We start from the raw sequence: 19,946 nt of genomic DNA on the forward strand, positions 1-19,946 counted from the left end.
CTGTTTAAAAAATGAGATATTAAGCAGCACAACTGCGACTGAAAAATTGAGTAATGGCTGCCAAAAATTCAGCATTGCCATAACAGGAATATATTAAATAAATTAAAAAAAAAAAGTTAAAATCTTTTCAAATATAAAAATAATTATATTTTCAATGTTACGGTTTACTATATTTTTGATCAAATAAATGCAGCCTTATCAGAGACCTTTCAAAAACATATAAAAAAAATCTTTGCGACCCCAAACATTTGAATGGTAGAGTATATCAGGACTGTTCAGCACTTAAAAAAAAATATATTAAAAAATCCTCTAGATTTTAGAATTCATTGTACTACAAGTATTTTCAGAGCTGGGCTCATGGAAACATTTTTGGCCACAATAACGCTACTCTGTCAACCACTAACAGATATCATCTTCAGTGCCTCTTCACTACACAACAGTAGTGTCAACTATCTTTATCATTGTGGGCCAGGGATCTTAAAATAGAGCTGGCTGTGTGCTGAGTCGGCACATTCTCAATGATAGATGATAGATGTAAAACTGAACACTGTGGAGGAAAGCCACTGATGGCCGCTAACTGCAAATCTGGCATGTCTGTGGTTTTCTAAAGCATTTCTCGACAAACAAACAGATTATGGGGTTGCTTCTAAATTTCAAAAATCCTTAAAACTGATCTGAAGAGCAAACAGCCACATTCTATATTTTCTCTAGAGTAAATGCCTGGAATTGTAATATTTTCACACATTATTAAATATGACAATGTTCTGTTTGGAAGAGAAGAAATCCCTTTGTCTGTCTTTGCGGTCTAAGCATGACAGTGAGTTTGCCAGCCAGGGGTGCATTTCCCAAAATCAACTATGGTCAAGTTCGTTGCTAATGGAATTCAAATGGAACTAACGACCATAGTTAGCTAACGATGGTTTTGGGAAACGCACCCCAGATCAAGAGAAGTTTGTCATACTTGTTTGTCATACCCATTGCTTTCTATGCTGCCAATATCTGGTGGTTATTAAGCAATATATTCATATTTCTTGTTCCATTCTCATTACTTCAGATTTAATATGAAAATGGCAGATAGGATTTCACAATCTTCCTACAGAGTTGAACCGTTCACTGCAAGTCAACGGCAAGTGTTAAGGCGCCACCTGCTGTTCATTAATAGAAATATATCGAAACAACAGATTGTGATATCAATTTTAGTTTTAGATTTTTACATTCCTTGAAAAAGATCAAGTGAGCGCCAGTGCAAAATTAACTGTACAATGAAGCTAGGGCATTCTAGGTGGTTACTTACTAATAAGTCAAAAGAGCGCACTATCAAGTCATTATTATTTGTGGCCCAAGTCCTTCCATGTTTGCAAGTCTGTATTTAAAATGTAAATCGGAATCCTTAGAAAAGCATACAAACATAAAAATAACATACCTCTTTCTCACTAAGCTGCACAATTTGAGCTTTTACTCATGTCTGTAGTACAAACAGTGCATGTTAGTGCAAAAGTTTCATATTTTCAGTGTAGTTTTTTTTTTTTTTCTCCAAGTATAGCAATATCAGTAAGTGATGCTTGTCTTAGCAAATGCTGCTAATGTCACCTCTGTACAAAATTATTTTCCATCTTTTAATAAAAATTAAAATATAAACATTTTTACATATACTTTTTTTCCCCCTGAACATTGCTAACTTCTGTACTATAGTAGTACAATCACGTAAAACAAGAAAGAATTTAAAAATGATTACAGTAGTTGTAAAAAGGTGCATCTCTTTCATGTCATTTACCATCAGAGAACCACAGTAAACCAGGCAACTAGAAAGCAAAGACATAGAAGTGCTATTTGCATTTTCTGCCAACAGTAGAATAAGAGCTTTCAATGCCTTGAATGCTGGAAATCTTGTGTTTCAACTCACATTTAGTGTTTCAACAGGAGAATCACACTTTTCCCATCAGCCTTCCAGTAACGCCTGGGTGTCTATCATCGCCAGCTCTTCATCATGCACCCACTTCTCCTCGCCTGGTGGGGGACATGAGGCTCGAGGTGACTCATTCTGTGGAGGTTTGGGAGTCACAGATCTCCGTGGTGGATTGAAGGTCCTGTTAATGCAGGGAGAAGCTGTATTTTTCAGAGGAGTGAGAGGTGGAGGGGATGGGATACGTGACAGGTAGTCCAAACCGCGCCTTCTTTTCAAACTTTTGGGGTCTTTTCCCTCGCTGTTACATGCAGATGCAGGAGTTCTCCTATTCAGTGGAGTGAAAGGTGAGAAAATGCTGCTCTTCTGCTGTGGGGTTACCTGGGAATTTCAACAAAGGGCATAATACGTTGATATTGCATCTAAAGAACATTCATAAATGTGAAATAAAAATTATTTGATAAATAGAAATTTCAAATTTCTTTTGTAACATTATTAACTTTTGAACAGCAGTGTATATTTGCATATAATTTAATAAATGTTAACAATTAATAATAATTATTATTCTTATATATGTGACCCTGGACCACAAAACCAGTCATAAGGGTCAATTTTTCGAAATTGAGATTTATACATCATCTGAAAGCTGAATAAATCAGCTTTCCATTGATGTATGGTTTGTTAGGACAGGATAATATTTGGTGAGATACAACTATTTGAAAATCTGAAATCTGACAGTGCAAAAAAATCAAAATATTGAGAAAATCGCCTTTTAAGTTGTCCAAATTAAGTTCTTAGCAATGCATATTACTAATCAAAAATTAAGTTTTAATATATTTACAGTAGGAAATTTACAAAATATCTTCATGGAACATGATCTTTACTTAATATCCTAATGATTTTTGGCATAAAAGAAAAATCAATAATTTTGACCCATACAATGTATTTTTGGCTGTTGTTACAAATATACCCCAGCGACTTAAGACTGGTTTTGTGGTCCAGGGTCACATATATTGTTAATATTAACAATAAAAATAACTACAAGTGATAATAATAAACTATCCAAAATCCAATTTTTAAAAAAATTTTCTGAAGATGTAGGCGCTTTCATGTGTACAGAATAAACAGTTGAAGTTAATAATTACAGTGACGCTTGCCTTAACAAGCACACTAATAAAACCAATCTTTCACCACATAAAAAGAAAACTCATACTAACCCTGCCATTAATTTTTGGATTAGACTGCACACGAGGAGTTCTTGGAGACTGAAAAGAACCCAAGACACCTGAAGGAACCACATCTGAGACCTTCTCCTCCGCAATGCTAAAAAAATGCTCACAAGTCTGTGTAAACAATGAACATAAGTCTAATAAGCAACAACGAAAGACATGAGGAATCACTCTTTCATTGTACATGTACATAAAAACTAAAATTTTAAAAGCTGATTCATCAACCTGGACAAAAGTCTTCAGACGGGTCATAGCTTCTTGCAGATGGGATTCTTTGGGGTTTACAGAAAATACTGCTTGTTCTCCTGCATAAAGGCTTGGCACAGGTCCAGAGTATGGCCTCGCCTGAAGATTACTAAGAGCGACCAGTGCTCGCGGCTTTACCAGCTCTTCTACAGCTAACTGCTCCAGACTACTGTAGGTTCTCACAGAGACCAGGTCAAAGTTCTCATCCACAAGATGCAGTAATGGGCAATGGCCTGAAAAGACATGCAAACAGTCACAATGTGTTTGAAGATATTAAGAATTGAGGAAACTAAGTGATAGACTCATTGGGAAAACAACAGCTTTGGCACTTGATGACAGATGTTTTATGATGAATTAATGAAATTTACCTTGTTTGCCCTCTATTGAGACAATACATCCCACTATGTCCACCTCCCCACAAGGTGAACTGAATTGAGGGTTTTGAAGTTCTTTGAAGCGTACGCATTCTCGAGCACGAAAATGCTGATGCACCCATTCTGGAGACACCTGGCTCAATCACATTTTATGTAAGACCATTTTAGATGCTTGTATTGAAAATGGAAGTGATCAGTCTGTGGTGGGAGCAAAGTTGCTGAACATTTAGTTTACCTCAACATCCTGGAAGAGTGTTTTCTTGGTGGCAGTGAACTGGATGTGAGCAATGCCTGAGCGTTTCTTCCCCTCTGATGTGGCAAGATTATACGCCCTATATCTGTGGCCCTCTCTGAGTAAGCCATACAAGTCCTGCGATGGGCGCCAGATATTCAGGGTGTAAACTAGGAAATGAAATAGCACCCAGCCATAACAGTTTAAACTGGCTCCTTCAACACCTAAACAAAGTAAAGATATTCACACTTGGCTCACCACAGTCGCTCTGCAGGTCTTTGGCATCGGTAATGCTGAGCTTCCAAACAGGAGTTACATCTCGATTGGGACACCCACCCTCAGCCTCCTGGGCCCCAGTGCTGATTTATTGACCACTACTTTGTGTTTACTACCCATTGGCAAAAATATGCAAAAATGTTTGCATTAAAGTGTTGACCTCAACAGCAGGATCCCGCTCCATTGCCTCATACAACTCTTCCCCATCCTGCAGAGCTTCAACCTCATGTCGACTAAATGTCCTCCTTTGGTCTCGAATTTTCTTGTTACCTTATACGTGGAGGAAAAATACTCATCAATCCTTGTGATCCTTATATGCTTGCATACAAACCTCTGATAAAGTTTAATGTAAAAGAAAAAAGAAAAAAGGAAAAAAAAAGGAAAAACCCTACCTTCCATTTCTTTTTCAAACTGGGTCTGTATTTTGGAAATAAGAAAATCCATGGATTTGTGCTTGGAGTTGCTGTGTTTTCTGGCCTCTCGATCTTCTACACGATCGTTGCGAAATATAAAGACACCGTTGGGCTTCTTCTCCATCCACTGTTTGATGACAAAGTCAGTCATTTGTTTGGTACAAAAGCAAAATTATGAACACAAAATGTGCTTTTACAGATCAAAATGTCTCATTCAGAGCTGATGAGGTCGAGCAGACCTGAGTGGGGTAACTTCTTAACACCACAATGTTCACACAGCTCACAACACCTCCAGCAGTGAACAGTGATGATAGTGGAAAGCTGATAGGCCGAGGGTCACGATAGTAACCCAACTTAGTGTCCCACCGAGCTCGTCTTGTGCTGTTGGCTAAAATCTGAAATTCAAAAATGACAATTCAAATAAAGTCTGGCAGGATTTAGCAGTCATGGATCATCTTAGTTGAATTCCAACTTCACCTTTAGCATCAGAGATTCAGGAGCTTCCAGTGGAGGACAGGCTTCTTGTGAACCAACCAACTCGGCTCCACTGGTCACAATCTTATTACCAATTCGGAGACGGCCCTTGTTCAACATGGCAGAGAGCGGAGGGTCTAACAGGCCTTTGATGGAATACCAGCCATCTGTGAGCCAGACCACACAAGACTCCATCTTTGCATTAGGAGATTTGCCATCTTTCACTGGCTTTTCTGGATGTTGACACGTTTGAGCAACACCACATACACAAAGCACTAATGTCTTAGCTGGAGTGTCGTCCCTCTCCATGATCCTCCTGAGAGCGGATCGCTGACTGTGGTCCACCTCCACATCATATCTAAGTGCAAATATCAAAGTGTTTCAGTAATTTTCAAAAGCTTTGCGTGGAAAAAGTATGAGCTTTACTGAGATTCAGTACCTGAATTTTAGCTGCAGAAGTATTTGCTCTGGAGTCAAACATAGATTACCCATCAAATCTGGAAACGTTCTTTCCATGGAGGCCCGTTTCCATACAATCCATCGGTAATGGTTGAATACCCATGCATCACTGATCAGTTTGGGATCAACACCAGGTGTGTCACACAGTGCTCTGCCAAAAAAAAGGTACATTACCCAAACTAATTCCATGAAAACTGTTGTTCTGCAAGATAACTGTGCATTTTAGCATATAGATGTACTTGTAGATCTACATGCTATTTGTATTAATGCTGTTAAAATGCACCATGTTTACCTATAAAATTCGTCTTTGCCCACAGTACCCTTATTGTCTGGAACCAACCAGCCTCCATCTGCCAGTTGGACAGCACCAGTCTCCATGAGCTCACATTTGAAGAAGTCATTACAGTCCAATCTGAATGATTCAGCATTTTCACTTGTTATTAGTGAGACCCTGTGATGTACACCACGCTGATTCAGCTGAGATGGAGAGGGAAGAAAAAAATTTTTTTTTAGCAACTGTAATATACCGCCTCCAAAGTATGGTTTTGCAGTGACTTAAAACACAGTGGAATAATTAAGTATCAAAACATTTATCAAAATGTACCTCCTCCTGTGTGTATTGACCAGGACATTTGCGCCCCACAGCATCTCTCAGACCTATTCTAGGGACACCAGAAGTCTTAGCAAGGTAAAGGCTGCCAGATAGTGGACGAATAGTCTGCCTTTTCTTCTTTCTGAGTCTCATGTCTTGCATATCCCTAGCTAGGTTCAAGGTCTCCCAGCATGCCTCTGTGTCTATTAACATCCCAAGAAAAAAACATTAGGATTCATTGCTGTATTTAAAGAATCATTCATTTCTATCTCTATATCTTTTGTGGACATGGCCATAGAAATCGGTACAACCCCAATACTATGTGACAATATATATTTAAAATACAAAATTAGTAAGTAAATTTAGTAGTAAAATTATTATTAGTTAGTAAAGTAAATGGCTACCTTTCTCTTCAGAGTCCATGATTTTCAAAGGTATGGTTTCCACTGAAGTGGTTGGTTGAGGGTTAGAACCCTCATGTAGGTTCTTCCTATCACAATATTGTGCAACATTGTCACTATGTGATACAGAAGTTGTTATATTTTGGTCTATTTGATTGCTATGTTCAGTTGTTTCTTTGTTCTCCTTCTTGAAAGGTGGGATAAAACCAGTGGACACTTTAGAGACATCTTGACAGTTTGATGTCTCAGTCTTCATACCCTTTTGGAAAGGGGGCACAAACACCCATCCTTTAGGGTCTGAGTTACGTCTATTTTGGACAGATACAGTTGAACATGGTTGCTTGAGGTCATCTGACTTTTGGTCCACAGGATGCCTGCATATTTAAGAGAACTTGTAAGAATTAAAGATGTCTTGTCATATTAAATAGTAAAGAGTTAACTATTAAAACAGTAAAACAACCTACCAATCTGGACCAGTGACATTTGGCTTGAGGTGGACATTGTAACTGAAGACACGCCTGTCTCTTAAAGTTTCTACAACAGGTATATGTAAAAGATAAAAAAATTAAACAGCACCTCATAATAAAATAAAATTAATTTTTTTAATTTATTTATGAATAAAAGATCTAACCATTTGGACAGCTTTTAAGTGGTGCGAGGCCTGAGGTCTTTGTATCTAACGTCCGGTCAAACTCTGAGAGAAGTTGTCTTTTCAAAGGAGGCTGACCTGAATCTAAACAGAACAAAGTATTATATACAATGAGAGGTTAAAGAATAAAATGTATTTACTTAACACATGAAACATTCTGTTGCCTATACCTGCTACATTTCTGGCATCAAACGGACGCTTCCTTCTCTTATGGCCAAAAGATCCCTGTGCCTGTAGATCATGAACAGATGGACATTTTTGGTCCTCTGTCATCGCCAAACTGCCTGATTCATTCAGGTCATCATCTGCCAGTAAAGCTTTAGTGCAAGCCATTGCTTCCTGCTCAAAGTACTTCTGCTGGGTGTCTGTGCAACTGTTAAAATCCAAAGAGTGCAAGTCTAGTTGTGCAGGTTCATTCTGAGTTGCTTTAGATGGCAAAGGACGCAGAGTGGTTTTGGTTTGTCTATCTTTATGTTGAGGACGGAATTTTGAGGAATCACTCTGTAGCAGCTGGCTATCAGTAACAGTAACTTGGGCGTCACAATCTCTGAATAATTTAGAAGCTTCCTCAAGGGTAGCTTTTGATACAGACACACCTTTCCCACTCGCAGTACTGAAACCATAATTTTTCTTGTTTAGTTGTTCCAACTTTAGGTTTCCATCCACCATGTCCTCACTGCTTTCATGAGAATTCTTAGCTTGAGGTGGGACTTCCTTAGATGATACATTTTCCTCTTCACAATCTTTAAAAAGACTCTTGGCCCTCTGAACTGCAGTAGCAGAGACGGCCACCTTCTTCCCACCTGCTGTAGAGAATCCTATGTTGTTTCTTGAAGAATTTTCAGGCTCATGACAAAATGAGGTGTCATCACAACCTGCAAATGCTGCTCTAACCTCACTCAGTGCCTTTTCGGAGACTGTAACATCTTTGCCACTGGCAGTGCTGAAATCTTGACAGACTTTGTGCTGAAGATTCCCAGAAGCTAAACTCTCCTCTTCACAATCTTTAAAAAGACACTTTGCCCTTTGCAGCCCAGTAGCAGAGACAGCCACCTTCTTCCCACCTGCTGTAGAGAATCCTATGTTGTTTCTTGAAGAATTTTCAGGCTCATGACAAAAGGAGGTGTCATCACAACCTGCAAATACTGCTCTAACCTCACTCAGTGCCTTTTCGGAGACGGTAACATCTTTGCCACTGGCAGTGCTGAAACCTTGACAGACTTGGTGCTGAAGACTCCCAGAAGCTAAACTCTCCTCTTCACAATCTTTAAAAATACTCGTTGCCTTTTGCAGGGCAGTAGCAGAGAAGGCCATCTTCTTCCCACCGGCTGTAGTGAATCCTATGTTTTTTCCTGAAGAATTCCCAGTCTCATGCTCATGGCTGAAGGAGACGTCACTGCAACCTGCAAATGCCGTTCTTATCTTAGTCAGTGGCTTTTTTGAGACATCACTGAAACCTTTAAAGTTTTGGTGCTGAAGATCTTCAAATGATAAGCTCTCTTCTTCACAATCTCTGAAGAGATTCTTTGCCGTTTGCAGCCCAGCAGCAGAGACGGCCACCTTCTTCCCACCTGCTGTAGAGAATCCTTTGTGTTTTCTTATAGAGCTAGTGTCCGTTTGGATATCAACAACCTGCTTTGTCTTTGGAGATCCATCAGCACATGAGAAAACATCAACAGACTCAGATAACAGATCCTTACCACTTTGTAGTGCTCCAGCTGAGATGGACACCTTCTTACCACTGGCAGTACTGAAACCACAGTTGCCGTTAGGAGGAAGCAACTCATAAGGATGCTTAGAAAAGTCACTTTGAAGGCCTTTCTCCTCACATACTTCTTCCTGAGGGGGTTGCTGGACTGAAGAGGGCAGCAATAAGAAGTCATCAGTCAGGTCAGAGTCTCTGAGAACAGTGTTGGCCTCCATGAGTGACACATTTGAAAATGTCACACGTTTACAGTTTGGAGTAAATGCATTTACTTGTTTGATTTCAACATCCAGTTTGTCATCGATTTCCTCCATTTTCGCAGATTCCAAGTCAATATTTCCATCACAGTCTTTAAATATGGCTTTTGCCTTCTTAAGGGCACCGGCTGAAACGGAAAATCCTTTCCCGCTGGTGGTCTGAAAGCCATAGCCTTCCTCTGACTGAGGCGAAAAAGTTTCTGAGGGAAAAATCTTTGCGAAAACTTCTTTAGGATCACTGCTAGATTTCTGTTCTTGAAAGACCTTCTCGCTGTTGAAGGAAAGCTTATCCACGCCATCAGATATTTTGGTTACGAAGTGCGGCTGACTTATTTTTATAGAGGTATTACTCCAAGAAACTGCTTTTGTTTTCTTAAGGCTAGTTGTTGACATAGAGGCATCATGGTTTCCAGAAGCATGGATAGTGAGTTTCTGTGTTTGCGACTCTTCTAAGCTGTCAACATCATTAAGAAGTCTTCTTGCTTGCAGAAGAGCCTTTTCAGGCACTTTCAGCTTTGCTCCCCTGGCTGTACTAAAACCAAAATGACTATTGGAGTCAACACAAAAAACATCTGTTTTTTCACCTAAACAATTCTGCTCTTTTCCTTCATTTTCGGTCACTTGCTTATGTATCTCTTTACACGCTGCATTTACATTTCCAGAGCTGAAATTTACATCTTGTTTAATCTGAAGGTAGGTTTTATTTTCTGTGCTCATACTGTCAAAAGTACTGAATGTAGGCTCTGTTTCAACATGCTCTGGCTTTATTACTCCGATGTCCACCTTGACTTCTTTATTATATATGGCTTTTTGATCATACTCTTCAAAAAAGTGCCTTGCATTGTTTAAACTCTTTTCCGATATGCTCATAGCTTCCCCTTTAGCAGTTTTAAAACCGAAAAAATGGACTGGAGTATTATCACTGAAATGAGACTGTATACTCTTAATACCATCAACTAAAGAACCGTCTTCAGCCACTGACAAAGGCACAATGCCATTTCGTGTTTCCTTTGACATGGTGCATGGTAATTTGGCAGCATCTACAATTTGAATATGATCAGAAGTGTTTACTGAAGAAGAGTCCGTCTTGACGGGATGCTTTCCTTTCACAACATCACAGTTAAAACTATCATCAAAGTCGATGCCGTACAGTATATCGGGATCCCACTCTTTCTCTGTAGTGTGGTTGTCTGAGCCATGATTTGTTGGTTTGAACTGGGTAAATTCATGTTGACTATTTGCTTCCTCCAAAAGATTGCACAATTCTGTAACATCAGCCTTTTGAGATGCTGTCAAAGTGCCATTGTCCTCATCATCTTCACGGCTGGAGTCCACTGCGGTGGGTTTGTGTGTGCTGTTAATGTTGAACATAGTCTGCCTTTCAGCACTTCTTTTGAAATCCAATTTTTGATGAATGCACTTTGAGTCTGAACCTCTCCCCAATTCCTCTTTCAAAAGAGTCTCTGTTTGAAAGCCAACATTTGAAACTGTAATATTCCTCTTTGAACCGGTTTTATAATCGGATTCATTTGACTGTGGTGAAGAACAGCTTGAAATATTAATTTTAAAGCTCTTTGGACTGTCACTCCTTTGAGCATCACTAACACACAGTCTTGACGCATGGTTAGGGAAGATGGATTGTTCTATGGGCGATCTGTTTGCATTAGTGCTTCTCGAAACTGATTTGCACAATGTTTCTATCGTTTGATAATGTTTTGGAGTAGTTCCATTTAAGGTGTTGATCAAAACATCCCCTGCAGCTTCAGTTAATGATGCTTTGGCCTTCATTATAGCCTTATTTGGTATGGAAATGTCCTTGTTGTTTGACATTTTAAAAGAAGGAAAAAACTCTTTGATGTCTGCACACGAGGTTGTTGTACCATCCAAATCTGAAAAGGTGGTGGGGCAACCACTGTCGTGACTGATTTCAAAAGTTGTAAGCATGACTGTTGACTTGTTTGGAGAGTTCACAGATATGTCTGCTAAATTAGAGATGTCACTGTGACTACCATCTTCGTTCTTCTCCTCAAGTTCTGCTTTATGTTGCATTTGGCCATTTTGATCACTCTGTACAGCCACGTCAAGCAGTGCTCCTGGCATTATTTCTTGTGTGAAATCCTCTGCAAATGCCTTCGAAAGCTGCGTCATATCCAATCCTAGATCAAGATCATGGATTTCTGTAGATAACTGTTTGAAGTCTTGTGGCTGTGTATGATTATTGATTGCATTTTCACTGGCGACTGTGGATTCATTAAGGTCACTAGACACCTCTTCCACTGAGGGATTTTCTGTACAATGCAGAGCAAAAATGTTGTTCAAAAAACGCACACAATATATTTATAAGAAAAATGTAATACATTGAACACCTTACCTTTGAGCATTTGGTCGAAACTTACTGGTTGAGTTTCTTTGTGTCCAATTACTACTGTCTTTGACAGATCTGAACTTGGCACTTGATACACAAACTTTCTGGACTTTCTAGAAAGCATGAAAGCAGGCGATTTGTCTAACAAAGACTTCTGACACTGAGCTCCTTCTGGATAAGACTTGAGTCTTACAGTCTGTGAAAAAGTTTGGCTACTTTCTGCAATGCAGCTGAAAACAGTACAACCATAATGCAGAGCAAAAATGTTGTTCAAAAAACACACACAATATATTTATAAGAAAAATGTAATACATTGAACACCTTACCTTTGAGCGTTTGGTCGAAACTTACTGGTTGAGTTTCTTTGTGTCCAATTACTGTCTTTGACAGATCTGAACTTGGCACTTGATACACAAACTTTCTGGACTTTCTAGAAAGCATGAAAGCAGGCGATTTGTCTAACAAAGACTTCTGACACTGAGCTCCTTCTGGATAAGACTTGAGTCTTACAGTCTGTGAAAAAGTTTGGCTACTTTCTGCAATGCAGCTGAAAACAGTACAACCATTAATTTCACTGGATGCTACAGTGTTGTGATTGTTTATCAAAGATGTGTCCGAACAGTCTCCATTAAGAGTGGATTCTGATAAACTTAGGGGGGTCCATTGAGTGATATCTTTGTTTTTGCAGGGGCTTTTTGTTTCTACATCATCCTTTAATATCTCTTCTGACTCTGAAGTTAGAACAACTGATTTGACATATTTTGAGGAATCTGTTATTCTCCTTCTGATCCTCTCTTTGGTTTTGATTCTTCGCAGAGTTGAAGTGCTGTTGCTAAAGAATATTGACAACACGTCCTCGGCACCATCAAGAACATTCTGCACTGTGTTGAGGACGTCCCCATCCTCTATAGCGCTGGGAACCTTCTGCTTCCACAGACCACTTGCATCAAGAGATGAATTTGGAGAGCAAACAGGCTTTTCTCCCAGGTCATCAGACAGAAGAGTCTCACTTTCGGCTATCACTGAAGAAAAGATAACAGAATAATCAGAATTATTCTTGAAGTTAATAATATGTGTATGCATTTCAAATTAACCATTTTATTTATTTTCTGTATAGTTTCAAATATAGTGTCACACTCACCCTCTTGTTTTAGTGTTGTATCATTCAATGTTGCATTGCTTGCAGAGCCTTTCGAGAGAGATGGGAAGAGTTTCCGCACAAACTAGTGTGTATAAGAGTGAGAACAAGCCATCACCATTAATTACATGTTGGTAAAAACAGGCTCTCAGCATTTCATGCACCATAATCCAAAATTCTTTACATTATATATACAGAAACTTAGATTTGCACTTACAATTGCTTCCTTGTCTTTGAGGCCACTTACTGATGGAGCGCATTCCTCTGTTTTGGCTAAAGAGAAATAAAAATAATTCTTGCTGAATAGCTCATATCTGATCAGGAGACCAGTGTGATTGCAACACATGCAATTCAATGAATTCAAGATACAATGGATTAATAAAATTATTTTTTTTATAATTTTAACACTCTGACTTGTATTTGACATTCAACGTTTATTTTTTCATTGTTTTTTTTCCCCCATCGCATATTATTTTACACTCTCCTCTACTAAATTCATCTAAAGAGACAAGACTTAAATTTTCATACATAGGCAATTCATTTCACACATACGCAATATCACAGTGGGAGTCAAAGAGGATGGTGTGTTAAAGGAGCTGGTCCAGGATAAGTCAGGGTTGATTTGTGCCCCAAGGCTCTCAGATATCTGTTTTGCCGAGCGTGCCTGAAACAGAACAAACTCAACATTATAATTAAAGTCTAGAATTCCATCTGAACTTAATGTGAAACAGTGTTTGCAACCAATTTTACTTTTGTAACATGACATGATTCTGAAACAGGATAGGTGAAGAGGAGGGTTCAAAAATAAGAGGGCTTTAGTACTTTAATAAGAGTGACATTAGCCAAAATTAAAACGTTTTAACATTTTGCTGAAACACAATTTTTTGTTTGGACAAACATATATGCCATTAATGAGTCATGCAAAAAACATGACCAACAACATGAATTAAGATTATAAATATGACAACCAGTTTTGTGAACTTGTGTTGACTTACCAAAGACCTTTTTGGTGTATCCAGAAGGCCTGTGATGTCACATATGGAAGTTGTTAAAAAAAATAAAGTACAGTATTTAATATTAGAACAGAAAACAATCTTATTTATTTTTCTTTCTTTTTTTTTCTTTTAAAAGAAAGAAAAATTAAAGATGATCTAAAACCTGCTCACCAAAGCTATCTCCAGGTTTTTCACAGGATCTATCAAACCTTTGACTACAAAGAATAGGAAAGAAAGTTTCATTAACTTCTGCTTGACTTTCATATTATATGAAATTTATATTCTCATACTAATGAACATAATTACCCGTCTGTGGCTGAACCAAACAAACAAGGGCTTGATTCTGTCCAGGGAAATGCTGATGAGTCTTCATTAACCGCTGGGTGGAAACAAAACAATTATAAAGGATTATGTACTTTATTTATACATACTTCATACATAACACAACAACTACGATACCTTCATAAGGAGACTCTTCATTAGGAATGGAAGCAGGGGACTGAAAGTGTGGTTGCTTGAATATTTTGGGTGTAGAAAACAGCTGACTGGCCAGGGCTGATGTCTCTGGTACTTTGACAGTCTTCTCCTCCTCCTCCTCAACTTTTGAACTGTTAGGACGTTCTTCATCTCTGGAAGCTTTTGCAGTCAACTCCTCAAACCAGTCAGGATTAAGAGGTCCAAGCTCTTAATTCACAATAATTCAGATTAGTTTCAAAGATTTGAAATGGGGTAGCGCTATATATATATATATATATATATATTCATTCATATTATTATAAGTGTCTACCTTTGTCAATTTGGTTAAAGAAATTGTCAAACATGCTGCCATGAGTGTGATGGGGTTAAATCCGAACCAAGCACAATAATGTTTTCATTGGACCTAGCGTACAGATAAACAAACAAAAACATAAACATGTAAAACAGTGTATCTTCTATCTCTGACATCAATGTATCTGGTTTATATTACGTAGTTAACGAGTAACAGTTTGTCAGAGAGATTTAAGTAACTGTATTTAAAAGTAACTGTTCCATGTCATGCATATCACTGTTTACTCAGCTAACGTTATCTGAACTAGCTACAAACAGGAAAACGGGTCTGGAAGTTACCGTAAATGAACGTGTTGGCACAGATGAAAGCTTTTTGGAACTTCTGAGTTTTCGAAGTTAATTGAAATGTCTTCTTCATCTCCGATTCAAGATGTTTTATTCCCTGAAGCGTTCTGAGAGGATCTGTTTATTCTGCGCGTGGTGGATAAAGCTGGTTTAACACATCCCGCCAATAAGCGCCGTGTCGTCAACAGAAGAGCTGTTGTCTCGACCAATCAAAATGCGAGCGTCAGTTCAGGGGGCGGACTTGCAGCACTGAATCGAAACTGGAAATAGTTGATTACAGATTTATTAAGAGAGAGAGAGAGAGAGAGAGAGAAGAATTTCTTTGCGTATATTCTACTCTAATCTATTCTATGCTAAAACTTCTTTTAACTTTTTGAATTACTTTAATAATAAAAAATAATTTAAATTAAACGTTTCGTTTTATGTTATAATACATGATGGAGTGTGCATAGTTTTGGACAGTTTGTTCAGTAGTTTATATTTTTTATTTACAAATTATTGGTAGTTTATATAGTATAGTCTCAATTCACATTGAGTAGACAGAGTTTTTCTTCCTCATTTGAAGCATTTTATCACCTGTTATTTTATTTACTTCTTTATACTTTATGCTTATTCCATAAATAATGAATTAATATCTAAAAAAATGTCATTTGCACACATTTGTTTTAGACACTTTTATGTTAGATAACAGTTATGACACATATCTCAACTAAACTTAGAATTTTGTCTGTTAAAAAAACAGAAACATGTTTTAAAAAACAGCCATGTGAAAATGCAAGAAATAAACATATTTGAGGATTGTGCCATTTCACTGTCAACAAGCACTTCTGTTTGCACAACTGACAAAATACAATTTTTGCCTTTGAGTGAGAAGCGTGTTCCTGCACAACCGGAGGCTGCAGTTTCAGGACCGCAGTTCTAGGAGCCTATTCTTTTGTAACAGCGCCACCTACCGAATTGGATAATATAGCGGAGGCTGCAGTTTCAGGACCGCCTTTCTAGGACCCTGGTGGTTTAGTTTGTAGTAATGTTTGTACATGTTGTTAAATATATTGAATCTCAGAAACATTTTTTTTTTTTTCATTTGTGATTTTTGATTTATAAATGCATCAGATGTTAATTACAAAGTGTGTAATACCTGCTTTGAGTTAACAATTTTAAATTTAAATGAATTTACACTTAAAATATAAATGAAAAATGTATTTCAGTCTTTAAACAACTGAAAAAGTGGAGTACCTTAAGTCTTATTTTCTTGAAATATACTGTATATTGATTAGCCCCCTTAAGTTTAACTAGCTCATTATCAGGTATAATAAAGATGGAATCAAATGAAATCAGCATTTGCAGTCACTAAATTACAGCCAGATACCAATAAAACATCAACATCTGATCCTCTGTAATTCTCAATAACAGCAGGTGTTCATCATGCAGTTTCAGGACCGCAGTTCTAGGACCCTGTTCTTTTGTAACAGCGCCACCTACCGAATTGCATAATATAGCGGAGGCTGCAGTTGTTAAAGATATTGAATCTCAGGAAAAAAAAATTTATTTCAATTGTGATTTTTTAGAATTAAATTAGAAACATTTGCTTTAACATGTTTAACTCTGTAATATATATTTCTGATTTAACACTTATGCACTGTTGGGGTTGTAGAGAGAGAGAGAACCAAACAGAATAATCATGTTACTGACATCTAACTCCAAACTCCAAATGTAAGTATATAAGAGCAAAACCCACAAACTGAATGTTCTCTCTTCTTTCCTCAATTGTTTGTCAATCCGGTAACACTTTCTATGAAGCCTGTATTTATAATACATTATAAGGGTTTTCTTAAGGCATTATAATTAATGCATAAAGCATTATTAAAAAAGCTTAATAATATGTTGTATCATCTCATAAATAATCATAACATTTATAATACATTATAATACTTACGCATTTGTGGTTATAACTTTTAAGAGTATGATTACGTATAACACACAATGAATACCATAATAAATCCACTTAATTTATAATGGATTATCTTGACATTGTTTATTTAAGATCTGGACAGTATCTTACTACATCTTGTGAGTGGTTAGGAGTGGTTGAGTGTTGTTTTGAGTGTTTCCTGTGAGGTTAATATTAATTTTGCTGTGAGCTAGTTTAAGACCAGTTGTAATGCTTTCAAATGAAAAAATGCAACGTGTGTTTTTTTTATTAGATTACATTTTATTTTGCTGGTCCCCTTTAGTCTATTGACTATAAGCAACTTTGCAACTACATGTCAACTAACTCTTATTAGAGTATTAGTAGGCTTAGTTAAGGTTAGGGTTGGTAGAATAAGTTGATGTACTTGCAAAGTTGCTTATAGTGAGTAGAATATCTGTTGGGGAACCATCAAAAAAAGTGTTAGCAGATATTTAGCATACAGTCTACTAATACTCTAATGACTGCTAGTTGACATGTAGTCGCAGAGTTACTTATCAACAGTTGTCTAAAGGCTACCATCAAAATAATCAAATTGATATTACAATAAAAATAGTTCAAAGCAAATGTGTACACATTCATCTGATCTGATATCAGATCTTATGGCTGTTTGAGAAAAATTATTATTATTATTATTTATAAGTGGTCTTTGTCTGCTTTAAGTACAGTGAAGTTACTTCACTTAAAGCAGACAAAGAGCACTTAATAATAATAAGACCACATTAAAGCATTTTGGAATGTTTTCATGAAGACTTTGTATTTGTTATTTTACAGTAAAAACACAAATAAGATGTACTAAGTTATTGTGCAGATCTTAAACAATGGCAAGATATGAGACCTATAATACATTATAACTATGAGAAATATAATCCATTGTAACTTAAGTGGATGCAATGTGTTCATTGTGTGTTATAAATCATCATACACTTAACCACAAATAAGTATTATAATACATTAAAACTGTTCTTATGATTGTTTATAAGATGATGCAAGATATTATAAGGTTTCTTATAATGCATTATTCATTCCTTATAATGCTTTAAGAATAACCTTATAATGTATTATAAATACAGGCTTCATAGAAAGTGTTACCGACAATCCTTCTATTAAAATCTTCCACTTCATTGAAATAGTTAATAGAGAACAATCACTGTTGGGTTAACAGAAATATCAGTAACAAAAGGTGCACTGGGCATTGTGCAAAAATAATTCATATTCTACTCTGACCTGTAATGATAATCCGGACCAGAAAGGAAGACCTGCTCAGCCTCCTGCAATGAGAAATCCCGTAGGACAGCCAGGGCATATATGATGGCCTATGAAAACCCCATTTTTAGGGTGCTAAAGGTCCCGGGTTCAAATCCCGGACGAGCCCATAGTGAGGTTTGGACCTTAAGCGCTATTGTCCATGTCGTCCATCTTTAGTGATCCAATTCGGTAAGTGGCGCTGTTACAAAAGAATAGGGTCCTAGAACTGCAGCCTCCGGTTGTGCAGGAACATACTATTGGCTTTGAGTGTCTTTATTATTTCCGTTGTGGTGCACCAGAGGGCGCACTACCATAAAAATACTACATAATGCATTGCTTGATTTCAGTTTTGATCCTCTCATTTAAGATTACCTTTAGGAAAAAAAGTCATTTAAATTGTATAATTTAGTTCTACAATAAAAATAACAACAAACAAAAACAAACAAACAAACGTGCATCCTAAAATCATTCTCACTACATATCTAAATCTACTTAAGCACATAGACATAAGTATCCATATAAAAAACCCACTGACTAAGCAGACTTTTTCATTAATATTATTTATTGATCTATTTATTGCATGCACACTATTTATACAGTAGACAGCAAAATAAAACCATAAAAATAAAATCTTACAAGTCTGGGCTACACTCCCACTACTATGTACAAATCTTTCATTTAAAATAATTTCTTATTCCATAAATATCTCTATTTCGTCTTATTGTACATACCTTTGAATGCTTGGCCATTTCAATAGACAGAATAGACATAATTCCATCCTAAAAAACTATACTATTTTACGATGATCAAAACATGATCTTCCTTTTAAGAATATAAATAAACCTTCTAGGAGCAACTAAACAGTAGAAAGACATTAGTAAAACCAAACACCCCCTTTCATAAATAAGTGCTGGATGACCCCTTTATGCATCCAGGTCTCTCTGACTGTAGCATTGCATTGTGTTAGAGACATTCTGTCTGTACAGATAAAAGCTGAGGCATGGGTGCGCACTGTGAAAAGTCTGATCTTTTTAAACATTTTTTTAAAAAGCCACATTAACAACGGCTTTCCGTTTTTATTTGAAATAAAAAAAGCAAGAATAGAACATTTATGTATCATCAAGTAGCTGAGAGCACTGAAATTTTAAAACATTCTCTCTAAGATGAAAAGTTTCACTTGGTGTGAGGCATTGCACATTTTCCCGTTACATGTATAATGGTAGTTTTTGGTATACCTTTGATGCCTGCAGTGATAGAGGCCCCATTTCAGAGGCAGGGGCGGCCCCTTACATACACAGTAGTGCAAAGAAGCCAAGGATTCGACTTCTTTTTCTGTCCCCTGTTGCATTTTTCCAGGCTATATTAGCTGTACATCCTTGAAGCTCTTAAGGTAAGCAGAGGCAGGACAGTAATGAGTGCACTAGGGGAGAACAGTGAAGGCAGCAGCAACTTCAGACAGGAGTGGTGGAAAGAAGGCCAATGCCGGCCTGATCCCTTAAAGTTCAACTCAAAGGCTGATGCCGGTCACGCTGGAGTCAGGAAGGAAGGCAGTGATGGCCCGGTAGCCCTGTGCCCATCGAATCATGTCTCGGATCTCGCAGTTGAGCTCAGTGAGTCGGTTGCATATCTCAGATAGGTCTTGTTTTGAACCGACCAGGGCAAAGGTTCCTGTCTGACCCAGAGTTTGGTGCCGGAAATAGATGTTGAGTAGAGTCTGAATCTCATTCTCGGAGCTGCTGCCGAAGATGTCACTTGGCCACATTTTCCTGAAACAAAGTGATTATAATTATTTCACATAATTAAAATACAAAGCACTGCATATTACTCCACTGTTACTGCACTGCATATTACTCATTCATTTTCTATTCCTGAAGAGGTTATCAATAAATCGAAGGAATAAATGTCAAG

The 19,946-nt window shown here is 37.4% G+C and overlaps 2 protein-coding genes across 2 annotated transcripts in view; both read right to left on the reverse strand.

The window, feature by feature from the left end:
• Window positions 1–1,523: 1,523 nt before the first annotated feature.
• On the reverse strand, window positions 1,524–14,971 carry brca2 (BRCA2 DNA repair associated). The gene is given in 27 exon segments (XM_016573292.1): window positions 1,524–1,802; window positions 1,904–2,284; window positions 3,121–3,246; window positions 3,358–3,611; window positions 3,747–3,885; window positions 3,988–4,154; window positions 4,243–4,530; window positions 4,653–4,800; window positions 4,913–5,068; window positions 5,151–5,505; window positions 5,587–5,757; window positions 5,899–6,083; window positions 6,211–6,401; window positions 6,603–6,973; window positions 7,064–7,133; window positions 7,231–7,332; window positions 7,419–11,498; window positions 11,902–12,597; window positions 12,717–12,798; window positions 12,931–12,986; window positions 13,266–13,377; window positions 13,709–13,737; window positions 13,880–13,923; window positions 14,015–14,087; window positions 14,168–14,392; window positions 14,496–14,588; window positions 14,816–14,971. Coding segments are annotated over 25 exon segments (8,499 nt in total). The 5' UTR covers window positions 14,530–14,588; window positions 14,816–14,971; the 3' UTR covers window positions 1,524–1,802; window positions 1,904–1,939.
• A 3,617-nt stretch (window positions 14,972–18,588) lies between these two features.
• Window positions 18,589–19,946, reverse strand: part of LOC107757097 (protein furry homolog) — a 49,453-nt gene continuing 48,095 nt past the window's right edge. Inside the window, exon 60 of the mRNA XM_016574477.1 lies at window positions 18,589–19,804. Coding sequence (XP_016429963.1) covers window positions 19,546–19,804 — 259 coding nt within the window. The 3' untranslated portion in view covers window positions 18,589–19,545. The remainder of the gene's footprint in view (window positions 19,805–19,946) is intronic.

Source organism: Sinocyclocheilus rhinocerous, unplaced genomic scaffold, assembly GCF_001515625.1.
Source record: "Sinocyclocheilus rhinocerous isolate Xijiao unplaced genomic scaffold, SAMN03320098_v1.1 scaffold1152, whole genome shotgun sequence".
Lineage (NCBI taxonomy): Eukaryota > Metazoa > Chordata > Actinopteri > Cypriniformes > Cyprinidae > Sinocyclocheilus > Sinocyclocheilus rhinocerous.